This window comes from Cystoisospora suis (assembly GCF_002600585.1).
Source record: "Cystoisospora suis strain Wien I chromosome Unknown contig_2585, whole genome shotgun sequence".
In the NCBI taxonomy this organism is placed as follows: domain Eukaryota; phylum Apicomplexa; class Conoidasida; order Eucoccidiorida; family Sarcocystidae; genus Cystoisospora; species Cystoisospora suis.
Window position 1 is genome coordinate 1 of NW_027155383.1, and position 19,499 is coordinate 19,499.

Here is a 19,499-nt window from a genome sequence, read left to right on the forward strand (position 1 = left end):
AAAAGGGTGCTTTCAACAATGTCAAGATATGCTTACTGGAAGTGTACCGTACTCGGGCAGCTCGAACTCGCGGAAGAGATGCGTCCGATGAAGACTACTGGCACTCCCCGCAGCCTCAGCTTCTCTCCGAGCGTACAGTAGCTGGCGGTCAAAGTCCTCAGACACGAAACAACAAGATTCCTTAATCTGAGTGACAACAGAGACATCCAAACTACAGAAAGAGAAGTGGATAAAGAAGGCAAGGCGCACACCAAACTGAACACTATTCTCCGTGCGCCAACGCCAACTGAATCCCACAGAAAACAGCATTCGCCGTAGTAGGCTTAACGGCTGGCGTGGTTTCGTGCGTTGTGTCGCTAGCCCCCGAGTATCGGAGGACCAAAGCGGGGGGGCGCCAAAGCCCTTTACCACTCCCCTCGATGCATTCCACTTCTTCTGGTACAAAACTCCACAAAAGTCGTACAAAGGTATTGGCCACCGAGCCCTTTTTTTTAGTGCTACGCTCGTGACGTACACGCGCACATACATTTGTATACGTGCGCGCGTGTGTACCGGTGTACGGGATCAGCGTATACATACACGTGTCGTTGTCTCCTGAGGGTCGGCCTAAGTAACACACCATTTGCTGAGAAAGGAGACTATCCGATAATGACGCATGTATTCATGAATATATGAAGGTACCGCTTCCCGCCACGTCCGTACTTACGCTCACACAGGTACAGTTCCATGTATGCGCTATGACTGAGTAGAACCAGAATACTACGATGACAAACAGCCCGCGGAGGTCTTACGTGCTGGACAAGCAGTTCATTTCTTTCGAGATTGATAGAGCGAAATCCACAAAGATTCTTCAGAACGGTTGTGAGAAGATTTCCTCCTACTCCGGTTCGGAGGGCAGCCCTTTCTACCGGCCGTAGATCCACATAGGGCATGACCGTTGTACCGCTGAACCCGCAGTCAACAACTAGACCGGAGAAAAACTGGCCCTCTTTTCTCCCGTTGAGAAACCCTGTCGTGCTGGACCACGCCATATCTGAATGATGCATGCTTGTACTTTGCGGGTGGCTGTTTTTTGCCCCCTCTAACCCATTACAGTGAGAACGGTCCGCATTTAGTTGTCTTTCTTCTCCACTCCCCTGTTGTGAAAGACGCCTTTGTCGTGTATATACAGCTCCATCTTCTGTTCCCCCGCATGGGTAGTCGGTTCCGAAGCCTTCCAGTTCTGTCTTTTTTGGTCCACTATAACGTGGACAATTTCCGATAATGTCTAGTGATCTATGATTCTCTGAGTGACTTGACGGAGACTGTTTTCCAGCCACGAGATCACTCCAGGCCTTTCCTTCTTGCTCTACTGCGTCCTGGACGCGGCTCCCAAGAAAAGCAAAAGGGACAGATTGTTGAGTAGGAGCAAAGAGGACTTGATTGAATTTGAAATCCTCAAAAAGAATTTCACTTAAAGCGTCACGTATCGCTGCCGGTGTGAGAAGAGGCTCTGTAACAACCACTCCGTTGTTTGATAGCGCAAAATCAGAGAAGCCAAAGTACTTCTTATGACACAAGAGAATCTCCCACAAATCACGAAGCAACTCAAGATCTGAAAATAGAGGCGACGACGCAGAAGCTGTTGGTCTCAAACAAAAATAGTTCGAGGAAATCAAGAGTTCATCGCCGTAAAGGAAATTCTGGTTCAACTTCTGACGATCTCTACCTTGTCCTACGCAGGTCGGCAGGGTATGTATAGGGTACGATTCACCTGCAAATCCTGCTTTCAAACAACCCGACCCATTATCTAAGACTAAAGCAGGAGAAAGAGAAGACATCTTACGAGAGGTACAGAAAAAACAGAAGTATAGAGAGAGATCGGACAGGAACCAAGAAAGAAGAGTGCTCTTGTCTTGATATGGAACGTGATTCGAGAGTTCAGGGCCTAGGAAAGTAGCCCGCCATGTATTTTCACGACTCCAGAAAGCCTCAGAGAAGCACGAGGCGTTGTTTCTCTACTGAAAGGGAGTCACTGACGGAGAGGTTGATCCCGGGAAGAAAGAAGCACAGCGGTGTTCCCTCTTGTCGGACCCTCTGCTCTCGAATGAAAGAGCCTGAGCCTTCCAAGAACAAAGTTCAGACAGTTTCTCTGTGTCTGCAGCTTGACGAGCAAGACAGTATGGAAGACATCTCGAAGGCATCTGACGAGCAGTTGCACGATGGGAAAGCAGAGACACATAATGCGCCTACAGGTTATCTGGGTGAAGTGACAAGGAGAAAGAAGCAGACTACACTTCCCTCGTCCTATAGCGTGAATACGTGATTCCAAGAGCAGCTCCCCGGAATAGCGTAGTCTTTGACGCTTTGGTTCATGATAGACGATGAGATGATACACATACGGGTGGTGCTGAAGATCTTGGAATAGCACGAAAGGTGCACGACGAGGATGGTGGAACAGGGGACTGGATGCTGTCTGTAGCTATTGCTTCGCCTGGAATCGTCTGTGTCTTAACAAGCGGTGGGACGCAGATGGATATAAATCGAGACAAAGATTTGCGTTGGCATTTATTACCTGGCACAGCCGTCATGGTGGGAGTAGGCGGCGAAGGTGCGAGGTCAGTCCATGTGAAACTCAACGATACATAATACCACGACCTTGAAAGGAACTTTCACTTGCGGAAACATGGACAGCGGAGAAGTACGGAACGGGGGCTATACAAAAGTGAAGGTCCACAAAGGAGACTGCCATCAAAGCCTGCTCACCAGAGGGGACAAGATATGACGTCTCAGGCGAGTGCTATAGAAATGAACCCGAAGCAACAAAAGCGAGGTTCGGTGTTCACAGAAAAAAAAAAAAANNAAAAAAAAAAAAAAAACATCCCTCCGCGTGCCCTCTAGATCAGGGAGGTGTGAACGTTTCGGGGTCACCTGCGGCCCAGAAGCTCCAGTCCAAGAAGCCAGCTTATGAAACTGGTCCGAGAGAATGTTGGAGTAAAAATGCAGCCAACCAAACGGCGAACCACAATCTCCGCGTCTGCTTAAGAAACCGTCCCACGTAAAAGAGACGCTGCAATGAAGCATCTCTTGCGCGTGATATGCCACTCCAGAAGGAGTATGATACACGTACGGCTGCCTGCCCGTGCTTACATGGGGACGCCCTGTCGAACGTGAACTAAGGTGCCACTCGCCGGGAAGTCGTCGGATGTGGGCTATGTAAGATCCCGGAACAGAACCCAGAGGATGGTTAAAGACTCTCCTTCTCACTTGGACCACCGTATCTGAATGCCGGCCAGCCGTTAGTCCTGGAGGGGACAGAGCTGGTAGCTAGACAATAATGCAGAGACCAAAAAGAGGTGCTACTTAAGGAGGAAGATTCGACGGCGATCAGAGAAACGGACTGAAAGTATCCCAGAGTATCGCAGAGGCGCACCCGCCCAGGAATCCGCGCGAGGCCAGGATGTGGCCGCATTCGAAACAAGGTGTTGATATAATGCTTCAGAAAGCGAAACAAGTGCTTCCAGCACGCAGCTCAGGCAGAGGCCTCCTAAGATAACCAGTCAGGAGATCGGATGGCGGATGCCTAGCTGAGCTTTGGAATTGAGTCGCTTCCGAGGGAGCCACTGAGTATCAGGGCCGTCACTAGCTTCCTCGTACTCGCTCACTTGGGGGGCTTGATGCTCCAAACCTCACCCGAGACTCTTCATTCCGAACACGACGTCAGGGGCCAGTAGGGATCTAAACCTAGCAAAACACACCGTCTAGTCGCCGTACGCTCGCAACGTCCTATACACCGGACGTTGCGAGCGTACGGAGACTAGTCAAACGAACCTAAGCATGCATGCCTTTCTTGTCGAAGCATGCGGTCTCGTGAGACTGCCCCCCGGCGCAGCACGTCTTTTTGTCCGTTATGAGGATTCTCTTTTCTCAGTGAGGACGGCTTCCGTCCGGAAGGTTTTTCCTGGTTTCTTCGTTCTGTTGCCTGTCTTTGTCTCTTTGGGCTCCCCTTTCTCTCGGCTTTGTTCCTCGTTTCGCACCAATCCCTGCGGTCGCGGCAAGGCTGCATGTCTCCTTCCCGGGGTGCAGCGAGGTTGCCTGTTAAGTGCTGTCTTGTTCACTGCTGGAGATATCCGCGGTCCAACTTACGGATGTGGCGGTGGTGTCATCACTCCGTTTGGTTAGTTCTGAGGCACCGGAGACTGGTTATGACCTCCGTCTGTACTATTTATTCGTGGCCACTTCCCAGGCGTGGACTGCGCTAGGGAGAATAACATTGGAATATGACTTCCGTCTTGCCCGACTTCTCTCTTGTAACGCTGGCATTCTTCCCACGTGCTCTATGGATACTACTAGACGTGCCTCCTGTCTTTCTCGACGTTTCCAAGCTGGTCTGTATATTTGCAGGGCCTGAGTATATACGGCTAAGGGAGGTGGCGGTACGTACTGTGCCTAACATACCTTTTCTCTCATACAACATTGCGAGAATCCTTGCTTGTTGTCTGTATCGTTCTCTTCTCTTGTTTCAGTATGCACGGAGACACGTGTACTCTTCGGTGTTGTCAAAAGTTACGTCTCCACGGGGCAACCCCCCACTGCTCGGGCGTTTCTTCTAGACAGATACAAAAGCGGGAAGGCCTGAGCTGAGATACACATCCCCTTAGAGAACTCTTGTTCTCTCAGTTGTTCAGTAACTTTTGCCTACTTGGACGGTTGGAGTGGCTCCTGGCTCCGTTCGGGGGGGCGGTTCTCATTCATTTGTCTCCAAGTCTGATATCCTATGGTCTTCAGGGTCAGACGCGTGACTGGAGGCTATGCAAGTAGAAGAAGTTTTCCCGTTTGTTTCCCGCGACCAGCTCGAAGTCCTGAGTGAATGTCTTTCTTCACAAAAGCAAGGGCGGGTGCGGGCTCTCGATTTGGAACTGGAGCCCGACAGCGCAGAAGGTATATGAAGGTACGGGAGAATATGTCTGTATCTGCTCGGGAAGGGAAGAACGGGTGGGAAACTCGACAGCCGTGCTTACCACATGGGGGAGAGAGACGAAGGGCTAGACCAAAGGACAACCCTTCTTCCCAGCGAGAAGGAGGGGGTAGGACCAACGTTGAGATTGCCAAAAATCTCGTTGGGTGTCACCGTTTCTGTTCGAATGCACCCGACAGACAGCTTCCTCTGCCGACTTCTCCGCTTCCTCTTGTGGCGAAGCCGGGACGAGAAGATGCGGGCGGAGCTGTGTCGTGGGCCAGAATGTTGAACGCAACGCGCCAATTGGAAGGGGTAGCCGATGAGGAGGAGAGCACTAGCTGTATCGGATTGTGTGTGCGTGGTCTGCTGTATGCATCTTTCCTGATCATCATGCTTGTACGCTCAGTGTGGCTTCGGGCCTGTACACGGTGGCGTATACAGCGGGTTCTCGGGCGTCTTTTTCAGTTCTTCTTTGTCTTCCTCCACCCCAGATACGTGCTTTCCTGTGCCTCAGCGAACACGGGGGAGGCGGTGGGAGGAGATTTTCGTGCACCGTCGTTACCCGTCATTCCTTTCATATTCGGAAACCCGAAGACAGAGAGAGATTGCCAGACTGGAGGCAGCAGCCAGGGGAGGAAGGCTGCTCTCAGAGGGTTGGAAAAACTGCACGTCTTTGTCGTTCTTCGTAGCGAAGAGCTGCTTCTCCTTTCTGCTGGGGAGTCCCGGGCCAGGCATCGGTCTTCTCTTGCTCCAGTCGCTTCCAGTTGCGGCACGGAGACTCTCAGTCCGAGCTCTTCTTTTCAGTGCCCCTCACTTGCGTGTTTGTGTAAGGGATTCCTACGGTCGTTTTCTCCGCTGTCGTCGCCTGTCAAGGACTTCTCTTGCAACGGAAACTTCGCTGTCAGCGGTTTTGTCGAGCGGTTGATTTATCCCTGCATTATGGCGGCCTTCAAGGCCCGGGTACGCTACCTTACTCTTTTCGATTCTGCCGGCTTATGCGGCCGTGAGCCTTTTCTATCTCGTACTCTTCTACAAATTGCAGGAAGGGGAGGCCTTCAAGTTTTTTTTCCATCCTGCCCAGTTTCTACTTCGAGCACTGATTCGAGCTGTTGCTGTCCGGCTGGCCATGCTTCCGTCTTACAGCTGCGGTCATCTGGCGGTTCTTCTCCTGCGGTCCCTTCAGCAACCTCTGGCAATTCGAGCCCAGCTGCCACTGGTCGGTCGTCTTCTTGTTCTTCATCGCCTCTCTGTTGCTATGTTTCTCCCCCGTGCACACGCTGTGCTGGTCGCCATCCCCCTTCGTGTGCATTTCGCGGTTGCAGTGAGCGGCGCTCTCCAACTCCCCTGCATCCCTTTTCAAGTCGTTATTCGTGTGCGGGTGAGGGGTTTCGGTGGCCAGTTTGTTCGTCAAGGCTGCCTTCCTCTTCTGGGCGATCTGCCTTTGCTTTCCTTCGTTTCTGCTCTGCTCCTCCATTCACTCGGTTGAGGACTCTTCACCCCGCCGCAACAAACAACACGGATTCCTGCCCAGAGAGCCTCGGTGGACCTCGCCTTCACGCGCGCTGCTCGACTTCCGGGTCACTCACTACAGCTTTTCCTGACGTAAGGCTAAGCACCAGGCGGTCCCCTCACCGGTTCTCTTATTCCCCGCGCAGCAGTTCATCTTCCTCTGTCCTGAGGTGCTCGCCCTTCGAAAGACAATCAGATGAGCCAACGCAAGCTGCGTCCGAGTCTGTCCCCTCTGACACTTTTCCCGGGCAGTCACGGCAGGAAGCCCGCGCAAACATTGGCGACACTTCCGTCTCTACCTCGCGAATGTCGCTTCTCGGGGTCGCCTCGAGTCTGGACAGCTGGCACGCTCAAGCCAGATCGTATTGCCTACACGGTACCGCAGCAGGAGACTCGGATAAGCATTTTGTTGAGGGACAATCGCCCCCCTGCCGTTGTGGCCCTGGCCGAACCGAGCGGAGTCTGAGTAACCCACATGGCGGCTTCGTTTTTGCTGTGACACGGAAGAGAGACACGTCTCTGGGGTGCGTGTGCGGCTTGGCAGCGTATCTCAGAGAAACCTCCTACGGAGGAACTCAGAACGATGGTGGCGGAATCCACCTTAGTGGAGGAGAGAAGACGACGGGGCGCGCCGCCGGTGCCTCCTGCTCAAACCGTGCGAAGGCAGGCAGGGCAGCCAGGACAGCAGACAAGAAGAAAAGCTCCTCTGGAGACTCGGAAGGACAAAAACCGCAAGGGGTCTCTGGCATGTGGGTAGAGAGCCGCGACGCCTACGAAGAAAGTAATGACATACTGCTCGTAAGGATCCTCTGCGGGTGCGCTGCCCAAGGTGATCTTGTTTCTCGTGTTCCCGGTCCTTGTCTAGGGCCACCGCGAAGAAGACAGCTTAGAATGATCAAAGGTGTCGAGCAGTCTCCAGCTGAGGCGCCAGGAACGGAAGACCCGCCACAGGGACGCCAAGGGCGAAGCTACCCTGAAATCCGTGTATCAAGGCGTCTGGCGTCAGATTGTATCCGCAATCGAGGAAATGCCGTAGGAGTGTACGGGTGCCCCGACACTGCCAGTTCTCGATCTACCTGCAGCGACAGCCAACACTTTTCTCACTTCAGCAGCCCTCAGAGATTCTCCGTTGGACGACAGGTTGTCCTCCGAGACAGTAGATGCAATTCGGATTACATAGGTTCATCTAGACGAAGGACAGCTTCGTCTCAGAGAGAGGAGAACAAGGACCGCGGAAATTCTGCCTTCCTATGGCTTAGACAGGGTGCAGTTTCCGGATTTGCGTGTACGGGTAGCAGTGCTGCATGTAAGGACATGAGTAGCCACGCGACTCCTGAGGACTGCTTCGCGACAACAGCTTCGCCCGATGAAGGAGAAAAGACCAAGTCCAGGAAGCTGGCACGAAGAGGTCAGTCCCGGCTTGCCTGCTGCCCAACAGAAGAAGCCGCTTCTTACAGAAGAGCAAGCAGCAGCGAGAGTGACGCAGGGAGCAGTCGGGGAACAATGACTGCAGGGCCTTCGTCCACGTGCTCCTGTCGAGCATGTCGGGGACGAGGTGGCTGTGTTCGTCGGCAACTTCCTCAGAAGATTACAGCTGACTGCGTTCCCCTTGGTCGTGTGGACGCTCCTCTCTGCAACACGAGGGACATAAGGGACCACACAGAACAGTCAGTCCCCCGCGAGTCGTGTTCCGAACGAGAAGCTGTTCCGGGCCGTACGTCGAATATCTCTCAAACTGGTAACCCTCCTGTGCGCCTCCCATCTGTGAAGACCATTCGACAGGAGGAACTGTATAGACAGCTAAAGTGTGGAGGCACGCTGTTTCCTCCGCCCCTCTGTGTTCTTCTTCTCAGTCCACCCCTAGGCGCGCTGGCTGCGGCTCTTATCCACGCTGCTATTCGAAGTTTGTTGGTACGGCCATTCAAAACAAACTTCGAGAAGCAGCCGTCTTTCTGGCACTCTCTTTTTCTGCGTGTACGCGGCGTTTGCACAGGCAGTTTACCTGCCGCTTCGCGACGGATGAGAGTGTTGTGCCTGACTGGGTTCGGCTGCCGCGACAACGAGGAGAGACTCACTCGCCGGTGTAGCACATTTGGGCGGCTCCTTGTCTCGTGTGTAAGGAGACTGTCCCTTCTTCGTAACTTGAGTCAGAAGTCTGCTCAGTGCTCCTGCGAGGTGCACGGGAGGCTAAAGGGTGCAACGGACACACCACCTACGTCTGACAATGATGCCCAGATACGGGATACAAAGGACCTCGAAACGCTTTGCAGTACCCGGTCCGCTGTTGTGCGTGGTTCCCAAAAGAAAGGAGTGCGTGACCGTACTGGTCACTCTTCCGAATTTTCAAACTCTTTGTTCCCCACGCCTTGTTCACGTCCGGGTTGTCGTGGACTGGATCCCGCCAGCTCGGTGCCACCTCCGTTCGAGCACACGCATCCTGTCGGGGCTCCTCCGGAGACTACTTTGCGACCTCTCCACTATGGATTTCCCCGGCCTGCTCTGCCTCTCGTGAGCACAGGGGCCGTGGCCCAGTCTACGTCGGAAGCCGAGGGGCGCCGTTCCTGCACGCTTCACCTGCCCCTCCGCAGTCTCCTTCATCTCTTTCTGCGTGCACTCTTGCGGCGCCTCGCTGCGCTGACTTGTCCCTGTGGATATCTTCCTCCGTTTGGCATCAGCGGGGTCCCTCCGTTTGTGCTTGCTGAGGCCGAACTGTGCTGGCCGGGCTCCGGTCCCCATGGGGCGGCGATGAAAAGTGAAGCGTGTGAGGAGGAGATCAGAGGTGAGAGAAATTTTGACAGCGATTGTGCGCCTGAGGTAAGGGACTACGCGGGGTCATCCCAAGAAAGTTGCATTGAGAAACAAGTGGTCAATTGTCTTCGCGAATTCCAGTCCCGAGATCTCCGGTTTGGTCGCTGAGCCCAACGCTGGGTTTTACCACAGCTACGGATCTATGACTTTGTTTGTCTTTCTGCGGAGGGTCCGTGGTCTTCGCGTTCGCCGACCTCGCGGCGGCTGGTCCCGGGTTTTAAGGAGGGGCGCGGGAGGGCTCTGTGATCCGTTAGAAAACGGGTACGGAGCTACGCGACAGACTTGAAACAGAGTGCGCGTGCTTTCGGTTTCGCGATCTGAAAGTTGTTTGGGTGTCCATTCCACTACTCAACGTCCCGAGCAAGGCGGTTTCAAATTTTGGACAACTGAATACCTGAGGCGTACGGGTGACCTCTGCGAGCTACCTGGGCGAGGGGCACTTTCACAGACGCCTGCAAGAAAGTAAGAGGAGGCCGTGACAGTGGAAAGCGATCCATGCTTCCGCTTACATTTTCGCCGCAGTGAGGCGAGGGCGGTCAGCTCGGCTCGATAGCATGGAAGGCCATTCGCGATGGGTCTCCGCCCTTCCGCGTCCGGTGCTTCCCGAGATTGTGGTGTTGTCTGAGAGCTTCAGCGCGCCCGCTTCGCGAGACTGGGAAGCCTGCGTGTCGGTATGGGATTCAGTGGCAGCGGGGCTGGAAACACCAGCTCGCTCAAATTTTTTGCCTGTCTTGCCTTCAACGAGTAACACTCCCCCACGTCATACCTGGCGAAGAGAAATGACGAAAAATATGCTTACTTCGAGTGGTTCTCAGTCCTGTTTACGGTGTGGGTCCCTGGTAGGAGAGGGAGAGTGAAGCTCTACTTCCGCTGGCAAACCACAAACCCTCTAGTGCATCAGCCAGAATGACCAGCGCCTTAAGCGGCGGCAGCCCACTTTTCTACGGTGACAAACCGCTACCAAAAAGGTCCCGCCTCCCGAACGGACCGTGAAAGGCGTTTGGAAAGAAGCGTGAACAGATTCAGGGACGCGGGGTGGGCTTCTTTGCCTGGCTACGTCCACAAGGCAGATATTGGTGAGGCCAAAACGATGTCTTGCACGCTGCGACCCGGGCGCTTGAGTACGTCACACTGCGAATTCCAAGGCAGGCGCGGTATCACAGCGCACGCGGCGTCCTGTTCAGACTGGCATGCAGCAAACGCGGCGGATAGATAACTCGGGTAGCTTATGGGGGCCCGTCCAGGCTCTTCGCTGACCGGTATATTTATGATTCCGCCTCTGGGGTTGTACTCGTTCTTACAAAGCCCTGTAGCCTTCCCCGGGGCGTGTTGGCTATCAAAAGGTGAGATTCAGGAAATCTCGCGGTTTGCTACAACCGTGCGGCAAAACCGCGAGCAGCGCGACCTGTATGGAAACTGCACAACTGCTCAAATGAACAGAGACGCCACTACGCAGACGAGGAGAGCCGATTACCGCCACAGGCCGGACGAGGCCACTCTCGGGGAAATGTATGTGGGCGTTACGCGAGTCGTCGCAGTCCCCTACGCTGCGCGTGGTACGCTGACGCACCACCAAAACGCACTCCCCTCTTGGACGTCCCTGTTCAGTCGCAGGTGAACCGTTTAGATCAAAAAAGACCTGCTCCATGGATGTTACGTGAAATGGGCATCGGGAACAGTAACTCCCGTGCCCACTTCACAAGCGAGGTCTCAACGCATCTCAAAGAAACCTGAACACTCGCTCTGACGCAACCTCTCTTCACGAAACACGGGGATGGGAGAGAAGCAAAAGCGGTCTTCCACAACTCAGCTGACACCACCGCAGCTAACCACGCACACGGACGAGTGCGATACACGGGCGCGCCGGCCGAGCTTTCCAGTCTTCGTCTCGCCTACTCCTTTCGTGCTAGCATGCTGGGCACACACGCAAACGTCATTAGACAGATGCGTCAACAGGTATGCATCAACAGAGTGTCCACACTGATTCGGAGGAAGCCCATTAATAGTACGCAGCGAGAAGAAATGCTCTAAATCTACATACCTCAGTTGACTACACTTAGTGGAACGATATCAGGTAAAAAAGAGGAAACCCGCATCTTACTGCACGTCGAAATCAAGAGCCGGTGCCATGGTCACTTTTACGAAGCGCTTCCGTGTGCGCTGCCAAGTGTGCGTAAGCCGAAAGAAGATGTCAGATGATTTCTTACACGTTCTCTCACAACTGAAACACTCGAAGCCGAAGATGAGAACAAAGGGGGGGGGGTCACCTTCGGCCCCGAGGCTTACACGCCGCGCCTTACCGAACGCGATGTGCCACTTTTTCCGCGTCCACGGCACACTGTGACCCATGTCGGACAACATATATGCCCGTCGCACCTATGTTGTACAGACACGAAACAACTATCAGTGAGCAAGAAAGCTTGCTCGCAGTAGTTCGGTCAGCCTTACGCTTCACAAAAGGCGCGGTAGTCCACCTGGTCGCCCGGCGGGAAGAATTGTCTGAACGCAAGCGGTCAACACAGTCAGGGGCGTACGCTTGACCGTGCCCCGTGTCTGAAAGGACTCCAATATGGCCCTGCACCGTCAGCACTAAAACATTCACATGTCACCGTCGTATCTCAGCATGGCAAAGCCAAACCTTTCCCCCCTCTTCAGCAATTTCTAACGAAGCGAAATCGGGAACGGCACCGCAAGATGAGCGACCGCAAGTGCGCTGTCAACGCACGCGCACTCCGAGAATGGTACAAAGAGACTACACGCCACCGTCGGCTGTGCGAACCCGAGTGACGTCGCATGTGCAACCAGCTCCCAAGCACGCTGTCAGGCGGTGGCAGTGGAAGAGAGGATTCACAGGTTACTTCACACAACGACAACGCCATGTCCACTGAACCACCCAACGATAACGAACTCCGAGACACTTACGCCGCCAGAGCATCCATCTCCTGCTGGGTGAGAGGCTCGCCGTAGGTCATCAGAATGTTAGCCATTTGCTTGCGTGTCAGATAACCATTTTTCTGAACGAGTCAGTCCACAGCAAGCATTGTCTTCCAGTCCGATGGTTCGTTGATTGTCTCCAAAGCAAGCAATATCGTAAGAAGCGGTGATATCGCCAGTGTGGTCACTTTCAGACACCTCGACACGGATATCGCCTTCCTGTCGGGAACAGCCATCCCCCATAACTCAAGCGCTTAGACGCGGCTGAAGATCCAAAACTGATTCCGGTGCCGGAGGCACAACTATGCTCCCTGTCGTCCAGTGAGATTGTGAAGCGACAAAGCAGACTCTACGCTACGCAACTCGGAGAGAGCTTAAATACGAAACTGGTGATGCTGAACGTGTGAATCTGACCGGCATCACTCGCCCGCTTACCGATGGATCGAAGTAGGCAAAAGCCTCAACCAGATCCTCAATGTTGTCTTCCGGATGCGTGCTAGCGGCAGCGAATTTCTGAAAGGTGCCGTAATCCATGTGGTCGCCGCTCTGCTGCTCAAAGTTTTTCTTGTCCTCGTAGGAGGGAGCCAAGCCGAGCTGACGCGCAAGAACCATAGCGTCGTCGCTTGTGACTTTCCCTCCAGAAGCCTTGTCATTGAACCTATCCTTCATTTCATCGGCTTCAACCATCTCTTCCAACGCTTCCTCCATATCCTCATCCGCGACATGCCGCCCTGACTCATCTCGGCCAGTCCTGCGCGAAGACTCCTCACCGTATTCGCTTTCCGTCTCAGGCTCGGGCTCGGGACGCCACTCGAAGCCAGGCATCCACATGAAATAGCTGAGCTCTGTGTCCATCGGCCCCAGAACGTCTGCCGGCTTCGGCAGCTTCTGATAGCACACTGGACACTTCTTCTCAAGCTTGCTCATTTTGATTTCTTGGACGGCCAGAGAGGATGACTTGCTGGACGAGCGACACGGAATTCAAAAAAATAAATCTGGCTCTTGTATTGCAGCTGGCAGGACCGTGGACAGGTGGGAGAAAAACTGCGTAACAACCTGAAGGATCACAGCAAACAACATGCACCTCGAAGGAAGTAGGGGAGAGCGAACGGTAGACAACGGAACTCGGGAACGCTCTACCTGGCGCTCAACCCGCAGACAAAGGTCCTGAGTGATTGTGGTTTTGTCTGAGCTACGGTACGGAAGACGATACGCGAACACAACGGGTTATTTTCGGCGCACCACTGTATCCCGTTCTGAGCTTTCTGCGGAACCGAGTATGAGCCACAACGCTGTGGTGTCGACCTGCCTCGTGAACTGCGGACGGGTCGAGATCTCCAGTGTACTCACGGGACGAAGGCAGGTCAGCAAAACTATGACACACCAGTGGACGCGCCCAACTCAACAATATCACAACGCGGCAACGCCTGCGCCCGCCCCAGCCAATGAATAGCCCCCGTTCGCGTTCCCTTCCCCTGGAAAGGCTTGGGCCGAAAGCTCGGTCTGACGCGCCGGGAAGTTATTGCAGGAATGTATAGCTACAAAGAATGAGCCATCCCGTTAAAACGCGCCAACCCCCTGCTATCACTTCGTTTGCACTCGACGGAGAACGGAAACAACGAGGACCGGTAGGCAACACAATCCGAAGGAGTCAGTCCCTCCCCCAGAAAAAGACACGTCAAACCATCGATGGAAAAAGTGTGCTGCGGCACTTGTTTTCTGCCCTATGTGTCGAAAGTGGTAGGAGAGGACTGCTGTCTGCAATGGGTCACGACAAAAGAGCTGTAACGCACCGGCTCACGAGTTTGATGGACCCAACAGCGCGGCCTGCGCCATTGCATACCGCCAGCGTCCCCGGCCTGATGCTTCGTAACTCACCAGTAACCATGAAAGTAGAAACCAGCAAGTAGGCATTTAGTGAAGAAAGCTTGGTAAGAAGGAGGAGCAAGTCGGACAGAAAGAGACTTGATCTCGAGCCAACTGCTCGCCGAGAGGAAAAAAGTGGCACCCCCAGGCGAATGCGAAAACGCGTCAGCAGGCGATTAGGACTAACCGCGGCTCAGCCACACGCGCCCTGATCGCAGTGCTACTTCTCCGCTGATGGCCCTAACGTCGTACAAGCGATGACAGCGCCGTGCCTCGTTCCCTGGGATGTACAACAAAACAAACGCTCGTGCTCCAACAAACTCGAAACTCACATCGGCACTCAGGAAGTCGGAGAAAAATTGACTGCAACTTGGTTTTTTCCGGAGCTCAGATACTTCTCTTATGGCAGCGGTGCGTGCATCAAGGTATCGTGTCGAGCCACGCCGAACTCGACAGATGGCGGACGCGGTAGCTTGTCGGTGGAGCAAGCGGAGAAAACGCTTGCGGCCCGACATCGATGCTCCACGTCACCTGTGAGCTGTTCATTGCGGCGGCCCTGAAGGCGTCTACTCCGTCGCACTGGCGCACCGACGGCACATCAGTGTAGTACTAGTAATCGGCCTGTAAAAGTCCGGTGTCAGCCGCGGATACGCCACGGTCCCGAGTCGCTTCAAGTTACTTTTTTATTGCGTAGTGTATAATAGCGTAACTTCGCCGTAGCAGTTCTCAGCGATGTTGTAAGGATCTCGCGCGTCCCGAACCACGTCGACGAAACGAGAGACGAAGCGCGTCCGTTTTCTAGGGAGATGGGCATGGTATCTGCGGAGAGGCCACCCCTGAGTGCATCGCCTCAGTCAGGTGGCACCATGAGGCTGGAGAGTTGCAGGAACCGTATTGGCCACCGCAGTTTCTCGGGGACCTCACCGGGAGGCCTTGCGGGAAGCCGTGTGTTCTCGGGCAAGTGTTCAACTGTCGGCAATCTCAAGCAAAAACAGAAAACGCAGCTCCCGGTGTGTCCAGTAGCTCGTTCTGCCGCAGCCCAGCAAGCCCGAACTAGTATGTCTGCAGTAGAAAGCCAGTTTGCAAGACTTTAGCCACTGAGGTTAGAAACTGTGAGCGCTGTACGAGCGACTGAGGCCTCACAAAGGGTTCTAGAGCAAACTCCGTAAGACTGGATTTGCTGCAGGGTTTGTGTAACACAGCATCTACCCGGGGGTCCAGTCCAAAGGCTTCGAGGAAAGGACACTGATCCGAGGAGTAAGGCAAGATGGCTTCACCCCGGAGAAGGGAGAAACGTGGTGGGCCACGCGAACGCGTTCAGGGTTTAGGATCGCTCTGGACGTACTCAATTCCCGCGCACACCTTAGCGGTTCTGAAACTTGTGACAAACTCTCACTGGGCTGTAGAAAGAGGCGAGCTGCAGAGGTTCTTCGCCTTCTTGTTAATCCATTCCATCGGGAAGCCGGGCTACTGCAGGCGCTTGCCGTGGTCGGCGGGCACCTCGCTGGTAAAGCGTCTCTCCCAGCTGGCGCAAGCGTGGTCACGGCTTGCGAACTGCGAAGATCGTCTCGGCTCTTATCTGCGCTCAGGCAGCCATGACAGGAGAGCCCTCCGCTGCCCTAAACAGCATGATGTAGCGCCAGGAAACAGGCGTGAATGAAGGCGGCTCACGGGCCAGGGGAGAGGACACGCGGATGTCAGTTGTCCGCCTCAGATCCCTTGGGCATCAAGGCGACAGTGGTAGATGCGCCCTTTGTTGGCCAGTTGTGTTGTCAGCCAAGGAGAGAAAGGCTTTCAGATGTACCTTTTCGAGCGAATTTGTAGTCACGCTTTCTAGACCCAGCTCCGGAGAATTGTAGGCAAGCATCTTCTTTTTGTCAACACTTCTGTCTGCACTGACTCGGGGTTTGCGAACCGGTTTCCGTGAGCCTGTTGAAGGCTCAGAATCTGTGTCACAGCTTCTGCTTCGTTATAGTGGCTGCTGCTGTCTCTGGGAGAGCAACAGTCTCCAACTTTATTCGTTCTCGAAAGTAGACTGCAGCCGGTCAGGAATCCCTGACTTCTCCGGACAGTCCGTTTGGCCGCGGTCCAACTATCCTCACTTTCAGCTATCGGCCAACTGTGATCGGCGAATTATGGCTCCTTCACTTAACACCCCGGCGACAGAGCCTCGACAGAAGCAGTCTCAGCCAACTTCGAAGCATGGGTCGGAGGCAACGCCCACTGCCTCGTGCGCAGCAGCGGCACCTCCGTGCAGTCCTGTTTCCTCTGTAGAGGAGCGGATACGGCTGAAAAAAGAGGACCTCCCTTCAGCGTGGTCGTGCAGTGAGACATGCGTGTGGCTGACTTTCCTCTGTGCTTGCGGTGTTGGGTACACATTTTTCTCTGACGGGGAAGTTTCCGCCTTACTCACACTTTCGGCTGCCTTCTACACCTTAGCCACGGTTTTCGCCTTGTACCATACGCGTGTTTGTGGCTCTATGACGACCTGTGTAGTGTACGACAAACCAGGCGCCGGGAAAGTGCCCTGCGCCAGCTTGCTGGTCACTCTTCTTTCGGGTGGTAGTATCTGCCCGAAAAGTGCAGGCTTGTTTGCCCTTGCTCTGTTGGCGCGCGTAGCCTGTAATCTCCGTCGTCCAGCCTACTTGCCAACGGATGCCACGGGCGACTGGGCATATCAATCCGCGGAGACTTTCTCTGCGCTTCTCTTGCTGGTAACGGTTTCTGCCGCCTCTGTTGCAGCACGTCGCCGAAGGTCGCTTTTGGCAGCAGCAGCAGCCAAGCAAAAAGCCTGTGCTCCAGCACAAGAAGGTGCCTCAGTTGGGGGTTGCCGGTACCTGTTTCTTGCTGCAATTGTTTGCGGTCTGGTTCTGAAGCACGATATCAACGAGAGCTTCCCGGAAGACTTCGCCTGGGCCTTCGCCATGTATATGGAAACCCTCGCTTTCGTTCCATTCATTCGTCACCAGCTGGCGGCCAAGCGGAAAACAGCGAAAGCGGACGGTGACCTGGCCGAACATGACCTGCGCCTCCTGCGCCAGAAACGCTACACCGCCAAGCCCGTCCTAGCGCGTCGTCTGTGGCGACAGTTCCTCTTTTCACTTGTTGTCTCCCGAGCGGTGCAGCTGGCATTCTGGGCCATAACATTTGAGGAATTTGCCCCGGGCACTGGCGCTGCCGAGGAAGAGGACATACAGGCTGGCGGAAACATTGTCCAATCTGGACGAGACGGGAACATCCGCGGCTGGTTTAGTTTGGCTGCAACCGTGGCGCAGTTGGCTTTTTCCTTGTACTTGCTGAAGCTCTATTGTGAAACTCAGAGACGCCTGGACAAAGACTACTTTGAGGCGCAGAATGACAGAAGTGCTTCAGGCACCGGAGAAGAAAAAACTGCCCCAAGTGTAGCTGACTACACAAAAGAACCCACTTGCCCTGCCGGCCCCCGGAAACGCTTCATTGCTGCCTCGGCGTGTTGTGGAGGCACGGCGGATGGCGTAATAAAGAAGCAAGGGGAAGCAACTGGGAGAAAGCAACAGTGCTGACTTGCTTTGTCTGTGTCGCTCCAACTCTACGTGCCCGTCTTCAGGTTCGAGGTTTCCGTTCTCGGGACTGGCTAAGACTCAGTGCGGCACGGTTGACCGGTTTCAGCAGACTGCAGAAGGCGGAATGGCTCGGACCTGTACTCGCCTGAAGTGCTCATACGTCTGGTGTGCAGAGGCCGTGGCCTCCTGGTGAGACGGATTTCTCTCCTGAAAAATGCTCGGAGCCGCGCGCCCCCTTCCGGTGAACCCGGAAAAAAAACTAGCATGCCTCGTTGCACTCCACATAGCTGCGAAGCGGAAAGCCAAAACGAGGGGCGGGCACACGAAGGTCCGCAAGAGCGCGCAATACCTTCCCTTCGTCCGCGTCACACTGTATAACCGCAACCAGGTGCCACCAGAGCCGTTCCGCAGAAGTGCTCTGCCGGCGGTCGCGCCCACTGAGAACCCTCTTTTGAACTGCCCTCACGCCTCCCACCCAGTCACTTGTCTGGGCATGTCACCGACGTAGTCTACGCCGACGAGACCCAGTCGGAACTGTTTTGCTCGCTGATGGCGCCCTCCCCCCGCCTACTCATCAGGTGGTCTGAACATGCCTAGAAATGCGAAACCCAGCTGGTTACTGTGGTCTAACGCGAAGTGCTGGGGCGTGGACTGGTTGACAGCACAGGCAGTCGGCGCTGCGGCGTCCTCGACGACTTGTCGGCACACCGAAGACCAGAGGGCCAGGCGCAGTCGACCGCCACCAATCCTACTCAGACTCCCGTTGCCGGACTGGTGGACTGAGACGCGTGCTGCCTAGTGATAGGTTATTCTGCTAACCCGTTCAACTTATGATCCCGGCAGGCACGCTTTTGGCGAAGGCCGCGGGGTCAGTTTTGCGGTAGCCTCAAAACACGCGTGAAGGGGTGCCCCGCCAACAGGGGAACTAACTGATCACTAGTAAACTTCGATCCAAGCTCTTGTACTACGAGTTACCGCTCGCTACGGCCGATGTCGTTTTCTGGGTAACAGTCAAGCGAAAGCGGAAAGTCTACTCCGAGAAACAAAGATACAACCTAGAGGCAAGACACTGCGTCAGTTTGCGGGGGACACCCTCAGCAGGCAAGGCTTCACGACAACCCCTCCAACGCCTGACGCTCAGACGGTAGGTGCGTCGCCCATGCTCCACCGGCTTCTCCACGGGGCAGCGGATTGCTCTGTTTTTGGCGTCGCCAGGAATTGCTCGCATTCCACCACATTCGGACCTAAAACAAGCCGCCAGCCGCGAATAGCCCCCTCTCTTCCACAGCTGGCCGGTGTCTTCGCGTGTGTGCCGGACGTCTTCCTTCGCTTCCTGTTGGAAGTTCCAGTCTTCCCGATTTGCTGCCGTGCCTACTAATATAGTGGGAGGAAGAGAGCAGGACGTCAGCGCCGAGTACCTCTGTCGCCCCTCCCGCGCGGTTTGCGTAGCGCACTCTCGAGTTCAGAGTCAAAAGGACACTGGGCAGTCTCCCCGACTACACTGTGGCCACGACGAGTCGAAGGGAAAGGAGCACGCAGAAAGCTGGGTCACGTGCCGCAGCTAGGGATGTTTGGCACCTTTGGAAGTGTACTAACGGCTTATTGCAAACAGACCCGACTGCACAAGAATGCCTCGGCCTTTCGTAGGGACCCGCCAAGACACGATTTGCTCGGTGAGCTCCTCTGTGGCATACCTCGGGTTTGCTTCTTTCTCCCTCATACTCGGGTCTACGCGGCGCGAACAAAGGTCAGAGTGATCTACCAGCCTTGCGCGGGTGAGAATAAAACTCCCTGTGGAGACCTTTTCCTCAGCTTTTCGGCTTGAAACCTGTCCCACTGCCGCCAGCGAGGTCCACTTACGCTTTGTCCGGGCCTCGACCATTCACTTGGCAGACAGGAGA

The 19,499-nt window shown here is 54.8% G+C and overlaps 5 protein-coding genes across 5 annotated transcripts; 3 read left to right on the forward strand and 2 right to left on the reverse strand.

Moving 5' to 3' along the window:
• Positions 1-36: 36 nt before the first annotated feature.
• On the reverse strand, positions 37-3,728 carry CSUI_005335 (actin-like family protein; the record flags this gene model as incomplete). Its single annotated transcript, XM_068065511.1, has 2 exons — positions 792-3,728; positions 37-186 (listed from the first exon to the last, which is right to left on the reverse strand). Coding segments are annotated over exons 1-2 (1,179 nt in total), but the record flags the coding sequence as incomplete, so codon positions are not given.
• A 46-nt stretch (positions 3,729-3,774) lies between these two features.
• Positions 3,775-8,657, forward strand: CSUI_005336 (uncharacterized protein; the record flags this gene model as incomplete). Its single annotated transcript, XM_068065512.1, has 1 exon — positions 3,775-8,657. A coding segment is annotated over exon 1 (3,807 nt), but the record flags the coding sequence as incomplete, so codon positions are not given.
• A 2,228-nt stretch (positions 8,658-10,885) lies between these two features.
• Positions 10,886-14,567, reverse strand: CSUI_005337 (myosin light chain). The gene is made up of 5 exons (XM_068065513.1): positions 14,069-14,567; positions 12,626-13,246; positions 12,179-12,270; positions 11,705-11,755; positions 10,886-11,170 (listed from the first exon to the last, which is right to left on the reverse strand). The coding sequence occupies exons 2-5, from the start codon at positions 13,115-13,117 to the stop codon at positions 11,149-11,151; spliced, it is 657 nt and encodes a 218-aa protein (XP_067922510.1). The 5' UTR covers positions 13,118-13,246; positions 14,069-14,567; the 3' UTR covers positions 10,886-11,148.
• Positions 14,568-15,961: 1,394 nt separating this feature from the next.
• CSUI_005338 (uncharacterized protein) lies at positions 15,962-16,602 on the forward strand (the record flags this gene model as incomplete). The annotated part of the gene is made up of 1 exon (XM_068065514.1): positions 15,962-16,602. A coding segment is annotated over one exon (639 nt), but the record flags the coding sequence as incomplete, so codon positions are not given.
• Positions 16,603-16,716: 114 nt separating this feature from the next.
• Positions 16,717-17,828, forward strand: CSUI_005339 (uncharacterized protein; the record flags this gene model as incomplete). The annotated part of the gene is made up of 1 exon (XM_068065515.1): positions 16,717-17,828. A coding segment is annotated over one exon (882 nt), but the record flags the coding sequence as incomplete, so codon positions are not given.
• Between the last annotated feature and the right edge of the window lie 1,671 nt (positions 17,829-19,499).

Coding starts and splice junctions, on each gene's coding strand:
- CSUI_005337 (XM_068065513.1), bottom strand. CDS start 13,117: ATGAGCAAGCTTGAGAAGAAGTGTCCAGTGTGCTATCAGAAGCTGCCG. Junction 11,756..12,178: donor GAGATGGATGCTCTGGCGGC/GTAAGTGTCTCG, acceptor GCTTGCGTTCAG/ACAATTCTTCCCGCCGGGCG. Junction 11,171..11,704: donor TACCGCGCCTTTTGTGAAGC/GTAAGGCTGACC, acceptor GTGTGTGCCCAG/CATGCTAGCACGAAAGGAGT.